The following is a 17,247-nucleotide window of genomic DNA, read 5'->3' as shown; positions in this document are numbered from 1 at the left end:
GGTGGCCCTGCCCCTTGTTCCAGGGCAGCTTTGGGGGGAGGGCGAGTCCTCTGGCCCCAGGACAGGCCCCCGGCTGCCCTCTGTCATGGAGTCACCGGGCAGATGCTCTGGAACTGCTCTGTATGAAGCTAGTTAGGACTCTGGGGGACCCTCCTCTCTCTGAGCATTCTGTCACCAGGGCAAGAGACCTACACATCTTTGGCCTTCCTGGGTCTGACCTTGGAGCATTCAGCATCCCCTTCCACACCGTGCGCTTCCCGCAGCGAGTCCACCCGGGTGGCCTCGTGGGGAAGCCAGAGGGCCCTGCACCCCAACTCCGCAGTCAACTGTGACTCATAGACTCATAGACTCATAGACTTTAAGGTCAGAAGGGACCAATATGGTCATCTAGTCTGACCTCCCGCATGATGCAGGCCACAAAAGCTGACCCACCCACAACAGAATCCTCCAGCCTGCGACCCCTGCCCTATGCTGCGGAGGAAGGCGAAAAACCTCCAGGGCCTCTGCCAATCTACCCTGGAGGAAAATTCCTTCCCGACCCCAAATATGGCGATCAGTAGAACCCCGAGCATACAGGCAAGATTCTACAGCCGGACCCTCATTTTATCAGCGATGGCACGTTAATGCCTAATTGACTAAAATCACGTTATCCCATCAAACCATTCCCTCCATAAACTTATCAAGCCTAATCTTGAAGCCAGAGAGGTCTTTCGCCCCCACCGTTTCCCTCGGAAGGCTGTTCCAAAATTTCACCCCTCTGACGGTTAGAAACCTTCGTCTAATTTCAAGCCTAAATTTCCCCACGGCCAGTTTATATCCATTCGTTCTCATGTCCACATTACTACTGAGCTAAAATAATTCCTCTCCCTCCTTGGTATTAATCCCTTTGATATATTTAAAGAGAGCAATCATATCCCCCCTCAGCCTTCTTTTGGTTAGGCTACACAAACCGAGCTCCTCGAGTCTCCTTTCATAGGAAAGGTTTTCCATTCCTCGGATCATCCTAGTGGCCCTTCTCTGTACCCGTTCCAGTTTGAGTTCATCCTTTTTAAACATAGGAGACCAGAACTGCACACAGTACTCCAAATGAGGTCTCACCAGCGCCTTGTATAATGGAAGCAGCACCTCCCTGTCCCTACTAGAAATACCTCGCCTAACGCATCCCAAGATCGCATTAGCTTTTTTCACAGCCACGTCACATTGCCGACTCATAGTCATCCTGCGATCAACCAGGACTCCGAGGTCCTTCTCCTCCTCCGTCACTTCCAACCTATGCGTCCCTAACTTATAACTAAAATTCTTGTTAGTCATCCCTAAATGCATCACCTTACACTTCTCACTATTAAATCTCATCCTATTATTGTTACTCCAATTTACAAGGTCATCCAAGTCTCCCTGCAGAATATCCCGATCCTTCTCCGAATTGGCAATACCTCCCAACTTTGTGTCATCCGCAAACTTTATCAGCCCACTCCTACATTCGGTTCCGAGGTCAGTAATGAATAGATTAAATAAAATAGGACCCAAAACCGAACCTTGAGGAACCCCACTGGTGACCTCCCTCCAACCCGACAGTTCACCTTTCAGTACTACCCGCTGCAGTCTCCCCTTTAACCAGTGCTTTATCCACCTCTGGATTTTCATATCGATCCCCATCTTTTCTAATTTAACCAATAATTCCTCGTGCGGCACAGTATCAAACGCTTTACTAAAATCGAGGTAAATTAGATCCACCGCATTTCCTTTATCTAGAAGGTCTGTTACTTTCTCAAAGAAGGAGATCAGGTTGGTTTGGCACGATCTGCCTTTTCTAAACCCATGTTGTAATTTGTCCCAATTGCCATTCACCTCAAGATCCTTAACTACTTTCTCCTTCAAAAAATTTTCCAAGACCTTGCATACTACAGAAGTTAAACTAACAGGCCTGTAGTTACCCGGGTCACTTTTTTTCCCGTTCTTGAAAATAGGAACCACATTAGCTATTTTCCAGTCCAACGGTACCACCCCTGAGTTTACAGATTCATTAAAAATTATCGCTAAGGGGCTTGCAATTTCTCGCGCCAGCTCCTTCAATATTCTAGGATGAAGATCATCCGGTCCGCCTGATTTAGTCCCATTTAGCTGGTCAAGTCTGGCTTCCACCTCTGATACTGTATTGTCAAGGTGGAAGCCAGACTTGACCAGCTAAATGGTGACTGTCAGCCAGCGTGTAAAATGGAAGGTTTATTAGTCGACAGGAACACAGCATGGAACAGAGCTTGTTAGCAGAGAAATCAGTGACTTTCAGCCAACCCCATCTTGGGGGGACCTTGGGCCAGACACCCTGGACTCCCCCCTCTCCAAGTCCCCCACAGCAGACTGAACTCAACCCTGCTGCCTGGCCCCCAACACACCCGGGGCTCCTCCCCTGGGCTTTTTCCTGCTTCCTGAGCAAAGTGTCTTCTGGTCACATCTCCCTCCTAGGTCTCAGGTTATCCATTTCCTATGTGCAGGCAGCTGGCAGCCACACCTGGCCCAAGGGCCTCAGCAAAATTAACACACCCAATTCCCACCAGCTAGGCATTGGTGCAGTACACAGGGAAACTGAGGCACCCACAGTATTAGTACAGGACAGTAAGACTCAAATGCAACATAACAAGGTGAAAAAAAACACTTTGTCACATCCTCTATCCCCAGGAACATTTTGTTGGTGTCACTTTTACTAAGTCTGTTCCCCCGAAGCGACCCCAGTGCCTGGGATCCATTGGCAGGTTTCTGAGTGGGAGAGGAAGTGGAGTCCCGGAGTTCACACCTCACAGGAGCGGGAAGCTCAAACCTCCAGCTAGGTCTGTAAACCTCAGATTCACTTTGAGACTATGGCTCAGGCTCAGGCTCCCTCTTCCAGCCTTTCCTCTGCATCCCTCCAATGAGCAGCCACTGCCAGAGCGGGAGTCCATTTCCCTCTTGGTGTTCCGGAAAGACCGTGGTAATGGCAGGGAAGTCAGGACTCCTGGGTTCTATCTGTCATCCTACCACTCAATCTCTGTGAGCCACCTCTCCCTGTGCCTCAGTTTACCTATATGTATAATGGGGATATGTTCATAGAGACTTTCCTTTCATAGGTGTTTGGAAGATCCTTCAATGAAAGGTGCTGCACAGTATGATGACAATTACTGATGAGAATTACTGATCTCTGATCCCTTAGAGACAGATCCGTGTGCCTGCAGAAAGTGTTTCTGTCTCCCCTCAGGCATCTTTCTCCAAATCTGTCTGTTGACTATCTACCCAGCCATCCTGGGCATTTGCAGGGTATCAGACCCTATGGAGGTCTGGGAATTATTCCTTGTTTTCTTACTAATCAACTATATTTTTTAAATATACACAGGTACACAGAGCAGCCAATTCCTCTCTGACTCAGCACAGAGCCTAAACGTTCTCATCTCCCTTTGGGAAGGTCCCTTAATTACTGTTTACTCCTAAAGCTGGATAAAGAGCACAGAAGTGCAGACATGGAAAGAGACATTGGCTAGAGTGTCTCCAGTCTCCAGCCTGTTTACATCCAGATGCCGCTTCTCCTCTAGAGGTTGAGTGAACCCCACTGGGATTGCACAGAGCTATATGATAAATGCTGCACGCCCCTGTGCTGACTCTCTGTGTGGGATGCTGCGGCAGATGCTGGAGTGAGAGAGGTGTGGGACACGGCTACCTGAGGGGGATTCCCAGGGAAGACGCTTCCATCTCAATATTCACAGGTATCCATCTCTTGCTGAGGAGCTCAGCTGCTAAACAAACCCAGTGCAACATGGGTGTGATGCGATAGAGAGTAGGTCTGTGGTCCCTTCACTCTGAACAGCAATTATACATTCCAGGGTCTTTGCCTCAATTGATGAGTTTGCTCAAGTATCATAGGCCAAAATGTCACTGTTTCCTCTGCCTCCCCTCGCCGGCTGATGGCCTCTAGCCCTGAGGTGGCTGCATTTCAGTGGCACAGTTGATCCTTCAGGATGAAGCTGTTAGTTGATGGACAATACAAGGCCAAATTCTGAGCCCTGGCCCGAATGTTGCTCAGGCCCCACTGAGGCAAAACTCCCCTGGGAGTAGGAACTGAGTAAAGACGTGAGGAGTCAGCTGTCTGTTAATGCACAGAGATTGTCATCTCCTCCTCTTGCATTTCAGGGCTCTGGTTGTTAACTGGAAGAGGGCGGGGTGGCTATTACCTGAATTTCATCTGCTGTAAATCATGGAGGTGCTAGGGCTCCTCACTAGAATAATTCTACATGGGCAAGACATATTGTCTCTTAACTTCATTCTAGAAGTTGGCTGAAACTTGAAACTTTCAGAAAACAATTCAGCTGGAAGTAGGCACTCAGCATGGGAAATTTCGTTCCAAATGGTTAAAATTTGCCAAACTTATAAACAACTGAAAATGAGGTCTCCTAATTGAAGGTATCAGACAGCCTTAACTAATGGTAGTGCCACCCACATCACCTACAATAGCCAACCCATTTGCAAATCCCATTCAGCTAAGCTCTTTGTTCCAATAATGTCTGTGGCAAGGAGTTCCACTAATCTCATACCAGCTTTTCCATTGTTTCCTAACCTTGTCAATTCTTTTTTTTAAAATTTCCCTTTATTTTTAATAGTTTACATTTAACAGTATTTCTGTATCTGGCAGCTTCCCCCATTCTCATAGTCTGTCTCGTAAACCCCCTTTCTATCTGTTGTATCCTTTATACAGACTGGGTGACCAAAACTGACCACATATCTAGAGTAAATTATTCTCCATCCCGTTCCTTAAGCATCCGATCATTGTCTTTGTTTTGGCCACTGCTGTGAATAAGCAGGTGTTTCCGTGGGGCTGCTATCAATGATGCCCATGTCTTTTCCCTGAGGTGTGTTCTAGTTGGGATGTTTCCCGCTAGCATGTCTTGGCAACGTTTTTTTTTTTTTCCACTATCAGATTTTGAGCTACCAGTGAATGGGGAATTCCCTACATCATGAACTCTCTTGCCTCGCTTTTATTTGGATTAAGGAACAATGATGGATAACTAGTATCCACACTTGTGGTTCCTGCTGGTGCCTAATAAGGATTCCCAGACCACGAGATGTAGGAATTATTGATGCATGGAGCACCATCAAATATGGAATTGGCATTAGTAGGGCCAGTTGTTCATAATTCATTTCTCTGAATAATGAAAATTCATTTTTCAGTGTGCAAAGAGCGACCAATTTGCTTCACCCATGAGAACAGTGTTCAGTAGTATACGTAATGTCTCATATTAACATTGTCTCTCCATCCAGGCATTTGTACTGCGACCATCACCCTAGAGACTGGGCATGTACAGGAAGTCAGGGGAACGTACGGTACATGCAGGAGACACTGTTCTGCCTCAGAGTTGGACACCTTCTCCCCTACTCCATGTCAGATTCCAACACAACTGACTTCACCAACCCCTCCACCTTCATCCTGCTGGGCATTCCTGGACTGGAGGCGGCCCATGTCTGGATCTCCATCCCCTTCTACTCCATGTATGTCACAGCCCTCTTGGGGAACATAACCATCCTGTTCGTCGTGAAGAGGGAGCCGAACCTCCATGGGCCCATGTTCTATTTCCTCTGCATGCTGGCCGTCACTGACCTGGTCCTGACTACGTCCATCCTTCCCAAATCACTGAGCATCCTCTGGTTCAATTCCAGGGAGATAGATTTTAATGCCTGCCTCACACAGATGTACTTCATTCACTGCTTCTTAGCAACGGAGTCAGGGATCTTTGTGGCCATGGCTTTTGATCGCTACGTGGCCATCTGCGATCCCCTGAGACATTCCACCACCCTGACAAACCCAGTGGTGGCCAAGATTGGCCTGGCTGTGGTTCTGCGCGGCAGCATACTCGCATTGCCCTATCCATTCCTGGCAAGGCAGTGGCCATATTGCAGAACCAACATCATCTCCCACTCGTACTGCGAGCACATGGCCGTGGTGAAGCTGGCCTGCGCTGACACCCATGTCAGTAGTTACTACGGCCTCTTTGTGCTATTCTGTGTGAAGGGTCTGGATGTGTTTTTTATCGCCATTTCCTATATTGAGATCCTAAGGGCCATCTTCAGCCTCACCACAAAGGATGCCCGGCTCAAGACTTTTGGGACCTGCGGTTCCCACGTCTGTGCCATCTTAGCCTTTTACATACCAGGTCTCTTCTCCTCCCTCATGCACCGGTTTGGTAGCAATGTGGCCTTGCATTTCCACATTCTCATTGCCAACATGTACCTCCTTCTGCCCCCCATGCTAAACCCCATCATCTATGGGGTGAGGACCAAACAGATCTGGGACAGGCTGCTCCACCTCATTACTAATAAAGGTACCTAAAGTTTTCTTCTGGTCCTCTGGCTTTTAGACCAAGCTCTGTGAAGAAAATTGGCTGGTGTCATGGTGCCGGGCCCTCTTCCCTGAATCACTTACTGGACAGTAAAAGAGACATTTATTCCTTTTCTTGCCTTGCAGTGCTGTGTCAGCATGACAAACTGAGAAATCGGTATGTTAAGAACTCACTGGGTTGGCAATTTTTTAATTGCTGGTAATTGGACTCCTAAGAACATAGGACCATCCATACTGGGTTAGATGAAAGGCCTATCTAACCCAGTATCCTGTCTTCCAACATGTCCAATCCTAAGTTCTCCAGAGGGAAGGAACAGAACAGGTAATCATCAAGTGGTCGATATGCTGTTGCCCATTCCCAGCTTCTGGCAAACAGAGGACAGGAACACCATACAATCATAGAATCATAGAAGATTAGGGTTGGAAGAGGAGGTCATCTAGTCCAAACCCTTGCTCAAAGCAGGACCAACACCAAGTAAATAATCCCGGCCAGGGCTTTGTCAAGCTGGGCCTTAAAAACCTCTCAGGAGATTCCACTACCTTCCTAAGTAACGTATTCCAGTGCTTCACCTAGTGAAATAGTGTTTCCTAATGTCCAACCTAGACCTCCCCCACTGCAACTTGAGACCATTGCTCCTTCTTCTGTCATCTGCCACCACTGAGAACAGCCGAGATCAATCCTCTTTGGAACCCCCTTTCAGGTAGTTGAAGGCTGCTATCAAATCCCCCCTCACTCTTCTCTTCTGCAGACTAAACAAGCCCAGTTCCCTCAGCCTCTCCTCATAAGTCATGTGCCCGAGCCCCCTAATAATTTTTGTTGCCCTCCGCTGGACTTTCTCCAATTTGTCCATATCCTTTCTGTAGTGGGGGGACCAAAACTGGATGCAATACTCCAGATGTGGCCTCACCACTGTCCGATAGAGGGGAATAATCACTTCCCTCAATCTGCTGGCAATGCTCCTACTAATGCAGCCCGATATGCCATTGGCCTTCTTGGCAACAAGGGCACACTGCTGACTCTTATCCAGCTTCTTATCCACTGTAATCCCCAGGTCCTTTTCTGCAGAACTGCTGCTTAGCCAGTCAGTCCACAGCCTGAAGTGGTGCATGGGATTCTTCCATCCTAAGTGCAGGACTCTGCACTTGTCCTTGTTGAACCTTATCATATTTCTTTTGGCTCAATACAAACTCACCATCTCTGCTATGTAACTGGACCTCAAGGAATTAAACTCAAGTCTGTATGTATATTGATATTTTAACCAACACTCTACCTCTTTTCTTTTTAAATAATTTTTAGTTTAGTTAACAAGAATTGACTATAAGCATGTATTTTGGGTAAGATCTAAGTTATAATTGGACCTGGGTGTGTGGCTGATCTTTTGGGGTTGGAAGAACCCTTTCTTTTATATGATGAGATAAGATTTTCAGTAATCATCATCATATCTGACATGTGTGTCTGGACGGAGGCCCGAGGCTGGGCACTTTAAGGAAACTGCATTATTTGGACTTCTGAGTAACCAGTGAGGTACTATAGAAGGTGTTTTGTGCTGGGTTGGTAAATCTAAGTATTGGAATATCCACCAGCTTTTGGGGTTTGTCTGCCCCATTCTGTTTGCAGTTTACCCTAATTGAATGACCTCCGCTGGCTCCCAAGGGCATCCTCTCCCCCCAGCTTAGTGTCATCTGTGAACTTGCTGAGGCTGCAATCCATCCCATCATTCAGATCATTAATAAAGATGTTGAACAAAACGGGCCCCAGGATCAACACCTGGGGGACTCTGCTTGATACCGGCTGACAACTAGTCATCAAGCCGTTGATCACTACCCATTGAGCCCGACAATCTAGCCAGCTTTCTATCCACCCCATAGTCCATTCATCCAATCCATACTTTTTTAACTTGCTGGCAAGAATACTGTGAGAGACTGTATCAAAAGCTTTGCTAAAGTCAAGATATATCATGTCCACTGCTTTCCCCATATCTACAGAGCCAGTTATCTCATCATAGAAGGCAATCAGGTTGGTCAGGCATGACTTGCCCTTGGTGAATCCATGTTGATGGTTCCTGATCACCTTCTTCTCCTTTGAGTGCTTAAAAATGGTTTCCTTTAGGACCTGCTCCATGATTTTTCCAGGGACTGAAGTGAGGCTGACCAGTCTGTAGTTCCCTAGGTGCTCCTTCTTCCCTTTTTAAAAGATGGGCACTCTATTTGCCTTTTGTTATAGTCTTGGCCTTCACAACATCCTCTGGCAAGGAATTCCACAAGTTACCTGTGTGTTGTGTGAAGAAATACTTCCTTTTGTTTGTTTTAAACCTGCTGCCTATTAATTTCATTGGGTGACCCCTAGTTCTTGTGTTATGAGAAGGAGTAAATAACACTTCCCTATTTACATTCTCCACAGCAGTCATGATTTTATAGAGCTCTATCATATCCCCCCTTAGTCATCTCTTTTCCAAGCTGAAAAGTTCCAATCTTATTAATCTCTCCTCATTGGGAAGCTGTTCCACAACCCTAATCATTTTTGTTGCCCCTTTCTGAACCTTTTCCAGTTCCAATATATTTTTCTCAGATGGGGTGACCAGATCTGTATGCAGTATTCAAGATGTGGGAGTACCATGGATTTATATAGAGGCAATATGATATTTTCTGTCTTATTATCTATCCCTTTCCTTATGATTACTAACATTCTGTTAGCTTTTTGCAACTAAAGGGTTAATAATAAAAATGAAGAAGAGTTATAAATGGTTAATAGATCATATATATAGAAATGATTTTTCAGTGTTCAGGGATCAGGATCATATCAGTGATGGAATAAACTACTAGCTTGCAAATGTCTCTCTGAAAATTACCCAAGCAGGTTGGGGGGTCATCAGTCCTTGTTCAGAGCTTTCTTGTTGGGAACCCAGTGCAGAGAAATGAAGACAAGATGGAGATGTCTCATGGGTCCTTCTATATCCTCTGCCCTGTGCATGGAATTTTACTGTCCCTAAAAAAGCCCACAGCCCACGTGCCCAGAAAATTACTAGTCCAAGTGGGCGTCCAGGGTCACATGATCATATGCCATGTCCTTACATGCTTTGATTTCTCACAAGGGCAATCACTGACCATATTATTGTAGAGGCGTGTTTCTTCTCTGGTCCATTGTGAGAGCTAAGTGTCCTTGTTGGCCCTCATCACATAGCTGCCTGGCTTTATCCACCTGAAGGGTGTTACCGAGGAATACAACACAGGTTTAAGATACCAGTGCATTGCCAATAATCATAACTTCAGACACAAAGATGATACATTCATATAAACAGGATAATCACACTTAGACTTTTCCATGGACACCTGACATGACATGCTTCATGTTGGGATGGTGCCGAATTGGTGTGGCCGTACTGAATGAATGGTGAGAATATGGCTTGATGTGACTGAACTGCAAAAGAGGATTCTGGGAGCAGAATCTTCTCTTAGCATCAGGCAGATGCCAGTGGTGAAACTGACTTGCTACATGTTGCGTGTATGATCAATACTGATCTTTGAGTCAGCAAATATGTCCACCTGAAAGCAAACAACATGTTTAGAACATTGTGAGTGGAGCATGGGCATCTCGATGCTGTTGAAGGACATCACACAGGGGGCTGAAGTGAATGATTGATAAGGGAGTGAATGTGGGGTAATGTTCAGTTGGCACCACTCTGCAGTCTCCTCCTAAAGTATTAATTAGGTAAAAATCAGTAGCATGGGCATGCTTTTAAGACATGTAATTCCTTTGAGGAAAAAGAGTATAAAAATCAAGCAAATTAAATTACTGTTGGGAATTAATGCTGCTAGACAGAGTAGCTAAAACTCTGCGCCGTGGCCTTGAGTAGGACTGTGAGCCAGCGAGGTTTTCAGGCAGCTGAGGCCTGGCCTTGTGGGAATCCAAGACAGATCAGAGGGCTGAGGAGACCAGACCTGGAGGGAAGAAGTCGTCCATAGACTTGGTAACCACCTTCTGTGTTTGCCAAGCAGGAACTGTGTGAGGCTAGCACAGGGCCTGTTTGCGTAGGTTTGTGAATGAGAGGCTCGCTAAGAGGAATGTTGTCAGGGTTCCCTCCCCACTCTGAACTTTAGGGTACAGACCCGCATGAAGACCCCCTAAGCTTATTTCTACCAGCTTAGGTTAAAAACTCCCCTATTCCTGCCCCCACCAAGTGATTTAAACAAACATTTAGGGAGGGCCACTTGGAGCCCTACCTTCCCCAAATATCCCCCCAAGCCCCTATACCCCTTTTCCTGGGCAGGCTTGAGAATAATCCCCCAAGCCCCTACACCCCCTTTCTTGGGGAGGCTTGAGAATAATATCCTCACAAATTGGTACAGGTGAACACAGACCCAAACCCTTGGATCTTAAGAACAATGAAAAATCAATGAGGTTCTTAAAAGAGGAATTTTAATTAAAGAAAAGGTAAAAGAATCATCTCTATAAAATCAGGATGGTGCGTACTTTACAGAATAACAAAAGATTCAAGAACATAGAGGATCTCCCCTCTAGGCAAAACCTTAAAGTTACAAAACCAGGGATAAACCTCCCTCTAGACAAGGAAAATCACAAGCCAAAATAAAAGTAAGCTAACGCATTTCCTTATTATTACTTACTAATTCTAACTGAGTTGGATTGCTTGCCTTCTTGATCTGTCCCCGGCAAGCACACGGAACGGACAGACAAAGAACAGACAAAACAAAGCCATTTCCCCCTCCCCAGATTTGAAAGTATCTTGTCCCCTTATTGGTCCTTTTGGTCAGATGCCAGCCAGGTTACCTGAGCTTCTTAACCCTTTACAGGTAAAAGGATTTTGTGCCTCTGGCCAGGAGGGATTTTATAGTACTGTGTACAGAAAGGTGGTTACCCTTCCCTTTATAGTTATGACAAATGTATATCTCTTAATGTATAGTTCTTTAATGTCTAACATAGGAGTTAGGTGCTTTGTGTAACCATTTACTGCTTGTGTAATTCCTTCTCAAATAAACTGCAGTGTATGCAAGTTAATTACTGTGGACTTTTTTCACTGGTATGATAGTAATCTGCTCCAGTGGGAGCCATTAAAGATCTATTAAGGGGTAGTAGCTCCCTGGTGCCAACACTTCATACATGATTTATTGCAATTGTATAACAGTGATTCAGTCATGCAGCATCACACCATGTTCTCATCCCATGATTGTGTGACAGCTGCTATCCACCTAATGAAGGGACATTTCTCAAGTTCTAGTGGGCCAAGCTGTTGGGACACTAGAGCCACAAGAGGATGGGAAGAGCAGATAAAAACTTGTTTTCCTGAAGGGAGCCTGCTCCTTTTACAAATAAAAGAGGAAAGAGTTCTTTAAAAGTGAGAGGTGGACGTCCATGAACTTGGCTGATTCCTCCAAGCATAGCCAACCAGCCCTCTTGGCTTTGAACAACCTTAACTTGTATTTGACTAAAGCATCTTCCAGAAAAGCATACAGGGCTAGATCCACAGAGGCACTTAGGTAAATACTGAATTTAGGCACCACGGCCTTTCTCAAACCCCAGCTCATCTACTACCTAACCCTGTAGTGGCCTATGGTTCCACCAGTAGCCTGCACAAAGCAACCTGAGTGCTGATGCTGCTCCACAGCTAACAAGCTCCTCAGAGTCTTAGCTTAGGCCTCAAATCTGGTTGGATTCTCCAATGAATTGTTCCCTGCCCCTCTCCACAGCAGGCCTGATCTGTTAGGCATTCTCAGACCATGCCTTCTGGATGGGGCCTTGCAGGTCAGGAATGTGTGTGTTTGCACATGCCTCCATGTGTGTGTGTGTGTGTGTGTGTGTGTGTGTATCAGGGGGTAGCCGTGTTAGTCTGTATCTACAAAAACAACAAGGAGTCTGGTGGCACCTTAAAGACTAACAGATTTATTTGGGCATAAGCTTTCATGGGTAAAAAACCTCACTTCTTCAGTTGCATAGAGTGAAAGTTACAGATGCAGGCATTATATACTGTTGCATGGAGAGCAGGGAGTTACTTCGCAAGTGGAGAACCAGTGTTGACAGGGCCAATTCAATCAGGGTGGATGTAGTCCACTCCCAATAATAGATGAGGAGGTGTCAATTCCAGGAGAGGAAAAGCTGCTTCTGTAATGAGCCAGCCACTCCCAGTCCCTATTCAAGCCCAGATTAATGGTGTTAAATTTGCAAATGAATTTTAGTTCTGCTGTTTCTCTTTGAAGTCTGTTTCTGAAGTTTTTTTGTTCAATGATAGTGACTTTTAAATCTGTAATAGAATGACCAGGGAGATTGAAGGGTTCACTTACTGGCTTATGTATGTTACCATTCCTGATGTCCGATTTGTGTTCATTTATTCTTTTGCCAAGGGACTGTCCGGTTTGGCCAATGTACATGGCAGTGGGGCATTGCTGGCACATGATGGCATATATAACATTAGTGGATGTGCAGGTGAATGAGCCCTTGATGGTGTGGCTGATGTGGTTGGGTCCTCTGATGGTGTCGCTAGAGTAGATATGGGGACAGAGTAGGCAACGAGGTTTGCTACAGGGATTGGTTCCTGGGTTGGTGTTTCTGTGGTGTGGTATGTAGTTGCTGGTGAGTATTTGCTTCAGGTTGGGGGGTTGTCTGTAAGCGAGGACTGGCCTGCCTCCCAAGGTCTGTGAGAGTGAGGGATCATTTTCCAGGATAGGTTGTAGATCGTGGATAATGCGCTGGAGAGGTTTTAGCTGGGGGCTGTATGTGATGGCCAGTGGTGTTCTGTTATTGTCCTTGTTGGGTCTGTCCTGTAGTAGGTGATTTCTGGGTACCCATCTTGCTCTGTCAATCTGTTTCCTCACTTCCCCAGGTGGGTATTGTAGTTTTATGAATGCTTGATAAAGATCTTGTAGGTGTTTGTCTCTGTCTGAGGGGTTGGAGCAAATTCGGTTGTATCTTAGGGCTTGGCTGTAGACAATGGATCGTGTGATGTGTTTTGAATGGAAGCTGGAGGCATGTAGGTACGTATAGCGGTCAGTAGGTTTCCGGTATAGGGTGGTGTTTATGTGACCATCACTTATTTGCACTGTAGTGTCCAGGAAGTGGATAGCTTGTGTGGACTGGTCCAGGCTGAGGTTGATGGTGGGGTGGAAATTGTTGAAGTCCAGGTGTAATTCTTCAAGGGCCTCCTTTCCGTGGGTCTATATGATGAAGATGTCATCAATGTAGCGCAAGTAGAGGAGGGGCACTAGGGGACGAGAGCTGAGGAAGCGTTGTTCTAAGTCAGCCATAAAAATGTTGGCATACTGTGGGGCCATGCGGGTACCCATGGCAGTGCCACTGACTTGAAGGTATAAGTTGTCCCCAAATCTGAAGTGGTTGTGGGTGAGGACAAAGTCACAAAGCTCAGCCACCAGGCGTGCTGTGGCCTCATCAGGGATACTGTTCCTGACAGCTTGTAGTCCATCCTCATGTGGAATATTGGTGTAAAGTGCTTCTATATCCATGGTGGCCAGGATGGTGTTTTCAGGAAGAACACCAATGCATTGTAGTTTCCTCAGGAAGTCGGTGGTGTCTCAAAGATAGCTGGGAGTGCTGGTAGCGTAGGGTCTGAGGAGAGAGTCCAAATAGCCAGATAATCCTGCTATAAGAGTGCCAATGCTTGAGATGATGGGGCGTCCAGGGTTTCCGGGTTTATGGATCTTGGGTAGCAGATAGAATACCCCTGGTTGGGGTTCTGGAGGTGTGTCCATGTAGTTTTGTTCCCGTACTGTAGCTGGGAATTTCTTGAGCAGATGGTGTAGTTTCTTTTGGTATCCCTCAGTGGGATCAGAGGATAGTGGCCTGTAGAATGTGGTCTTGGAGAGTTGCCTGGCAGCCTCCTGTTCATAATCTGACCTGTTCATTATGACTACAGCACCTCCTTTGTCAGCCCCTTTGATGATAATGTCAGAGTTGTTTCTGAGGCTGTGGATGGCATTGCGTTCTGTACGGCTGAGGTTATGGGACAAGTGATGTTGTTTGTCCACAATTTCAGCCTGTGCACGTCTGTGTAGAGGTCCATTCTGTCATTTTGACCGTCAGAAGGAGTCCACACAGAGTTCTTCTTCTTGTAGTGTTGGTAGGAGGGTTCCTGTGGGTCAGTGCACTGTTCAGTGGTGTGTTAAAAATATTCCTTGAGTCGGAGATGATGAAAGTATGCTTCCAGATCACCGCAGAACTGTATTGTGTTCGTGGGGATGGTGGGACAAAAAGAGAGTCCCCGAGATATGAGACTCACATGCACATGTGTGTGTGCATGTGAGTGTGTGTGTGCACATGTCGGTTGATGGTGTGTGTGCACACGGGACTGTATGTGTGTTTGCATGTGTTTCCGTGTTTGTGCACCTCTAGAATATCCCATAGCCCAGCAGTTTAGCGCCCTCACTTGGAATGTGGGAGACACAGATTCAAATCCCTGCTCCACTGAAACTTTATTTGTACAAAGTGGAACAGCTCCAGCCAGCCAGACTCAGTGCCCCATCCAGAATAACCATTTGTCTGGAGTCCAGGGCACTCATTGCCCAGGGGCTGAAGCTGAACAGTGAAGCTGACTCTAACATACGCGCTGAATGACACTTTTCATCATTCCATCTGGAAGCTATTTAGCCAGGCTGCTGAGCAGCGTTATCCCCATGTCATTAATCAACTGAGCCACACAATGATACGGTAGCTGAGCATTAGGGCCTACAAGCTGTATGGTGCACAATCGCACCCACCTGCCACACAACCCTGCTCCCAACCCTCAGCTGCTTTTATTTGGCTTCCTAGCTTCCCTCTCTGCTGATGGTTGGCCTGTCTGCCCCAGTGCTGTGTCCTCCTTGCACTCACTGCAGGCTCCTTGTCAGGCTGCAGCAGCTCCCATCCCAGTCCCACAGCAGAGGGAGCCCAGCTGGGAGGGGAGGGATGTAGATATGATCCACGAACTGATGGGGGAGGAGAGGAGGGAGCAACAAGGGAGGGCCCCAGGGGAATAGGCAGGGAGGGGGCAGGACCTTGAGGGAAGAAGCAAGGCACAGGGCAGGACCTCAGGGATCCAGTTACCAGCCATTAGAAAAGTGGCAACTCTATGTTTACTGAGTTACACAGAGACCAATTCCCCAATTTGTCAAACTGACACAGCACAGTAGGGCCAGGAAAGGGTTTAAAGTCTCCTTGACTATCCAGTAAGTGATCCAGGGAAGAGGGCCCAGCACCATCTCACCAGCCAGCTCTGCACAGAGCTCAGTCTGAGAGCCAGAGCACTAGGAAAAAACATTAGCTCCCTTTATAAGTAAAGAGCCGGAGCAGCCTGTCCCAGATCTGTTTGGTCCTCACCCCGTAGATGATGGGGTTTAACATGGGGGGCAGCAGGAGGTACACATTGGCAATGAGAATATGGAAATGCAGGGGCACTGTGTGGCCAAACCGGTACATGAGGGAGGAAAAGAGAGCTGGGATGTAAAAGGCTAAAATGACACAGAGGTGGGAGCTGCAGGTCCCCAAAGTCTTGAGCCGGGCGTCCTTTGTGGGGAGATTGAAGATGGCCCTGAGGATCTGGATATAGGACACGGCAATAAAAATCACATCCAGACCGATCACAGACAATAGCACAAAAAGTCCATAGTAACTACTGATGCGGATGTCGGCGCAGGCCAGCTTCACCACGGCTATGTGCTCGCAGTACGAGTGGGGGATGATGTTTGTTCTGCAATATGGCCACAGCCTCGCTAGGAGGATATAGGGCAGTACAAATATGCCACTGCGCAGCACCACTGCGAGGCCGATCTTGACCACCATGTGGTTTGTCAGGGTGGTGGAATATCTCAGGGGGTTGCAGATGGCCACATAGCGATCCAAAGCCATGGCCACTAAGATCCCAGACTCCATCACTAAAAAGCAGTGAACGAAGTACATCTGGGTGAGGCAGGCACTGAAATCGATCTCCCTGGTATTGAACCAGAAGATGCTCAGCATTTTGGGCAGGATGGAAGTGGACAGGACCAGGTCGGTGACGGCCAGCATGCAGAGGAAATAGTACATGGGTCTATGGAGGCTCGGCTCCCTCTTCACAATGAAAAGGATGGTGAAGTTCCCCAAGACGGCTATGGCATACATGATGCAGAAGGGGATGGAGATCCAGATATGGGCCACCTCCAGGCCAGGAATGCCCAGCAGGATGAAGGTGGAGGGGTTGGTGAAGTCGGTTGTGTTGGAATCTGACATGGAGTAGGGGAGAAGGTGTCCAACCCTGAGGCAGAACGGTGTCTCCTGCATGTACCGTACGTTCCTCTGACTTCCTGTATGTGCCCAGGGTCTAGGGTGATGGTCGCAGTACAAATGCCTGGATGGAGAGACAATGTTAATATGAGAAATGACATGCACTACTGGTGGCTGTTCTCATGGGTGAAGCAGATTGGTCGCTCTTCACACACTAAAAAATGACATTCTCATTATTCAGATAAATGTATTATGAAAACTGACCCTACCAATTCCAATTCCATATTTGATGGTGCTTCATGCGTACATAATTCCTACAGATCATGGTGTGGGAAACCTTAATAGGCACCAGCAAGGAACACGAGTGTGAATACTGGTTAGTCACCATTGTTCCTTAATGCAATGAAAGCCAGGCTAGAGAGTCCATGCTGTAGGAAGTTCCCCATTCACTCGGTTGCTCAAAATCTGAGAGTGAAAAAAAAAAAAAAAACACCTTCGCCAAGACATGTGCCAAGGGGAAACATCCCAGCTAAAACATACCTCAGGGAAAAATCCCTCGCATCATGGATAGCAGCTCCATGGAAACACCTGCTCATTTGCAGTAGTGGCCAAAAGAAAGACAATGTCCAGATGCCTAAGGAATGGGATGGAGATTAACCTGCTCTGTATATGTGCTCAGTTGTGGTCACGC

General features: G+C 46.9%; 2 protein-coding genes across 3 annotated transcripts; one reads left to right on the top strand and one right to left on the bottom strand.

Moving 5' to 3' along the window:
• Positions 1-5,347: 5,347 nt before the first annotated feature.
• LOC135894926 (olfactory receptor 52M1-like) lies at positions 5,348-6,346 on the top strand. Its single transcript, XM_065422983.1, has one exon. The coding sequence runs from the start codon at positions 5,348-5,350 to the stop codon at positions 6,344-6,346; it is 999 nt and encodes a 332-aa protein (XP_065279055.1).
• Positions 6,347-10,364: 4,018 nt separating this feature from the next.
• LOC135883340 (olfactory receptor 52E2-like) lies at positions 10,365-16,613 on the bottom strand. Of its 2 annotated transcripts, none has more exons than XM_065410406.1 (2): positions 15,660-16,562; positions 10,365-10,388 (listed from the first exon to the last, which is right to left on the bottom strand). In XM_065410406.1, exons 1-2 carry the CDS (start codon positions 16,560-16,562, stop codon positions 10,365-10,367), a joined length of 927 nt encoding a protein of 308 aa, XP_065266478.1. The 2 variants fall into 2 exon arrangements, with proteins under 2 accessions (XP_065266478.1, XP_065266468.1); XM_065410396.1 differs by lacking the exon at positions 10,365-10,388 and adding an exon at positions 11,151-11,181 and having other exon boundaries at positions 15,646-16,613.
• Between the last annotated feature and the right edge of the window lie 634 nt (positions 16,614-17,247).

Source organism: Emys orbicularis, chromosome 1 (genome assembly GCF_028017835.1).
Source record: "Emys orbicularis isolate rEmyOrb1 chromosome 1, rEmyOrb1.hap1, whole genome shotgun sequence".
NCBI classification, from domain to species: Eukaryota; Metazoa; Chordata; order Testudines; family Emydidae; genus Emys; species Emys orbicularis.
Note: the sequence above shows the minus strand (reverse complement) of the source record. Positions and strands in the feature narration are given on the sequence as shown.

Coding starts and splice junctions, on each gene's coding strand:
- LOC135894926 (XM_065422983.1), top strand. CDS start 5,348: ATGCAGGAGACACTGTTCTGCCTCAGAGTTGGACACCTTCTCCCCTAC.
- LOC135883340 (XM_065410396.1), bottom strand. CDS start 16,613: ATGCAGGAGACACCGTTCTGCCTCAGGGTTGGACACCTTCTCCCCTAC. Junction 11,182..15,645: donor AAACAGATCTGGGACAGGCT/GCTCCGGCTCTT, acceptor TCCTGGCCAGAG/GCACAAAATCCTTTTACCTG.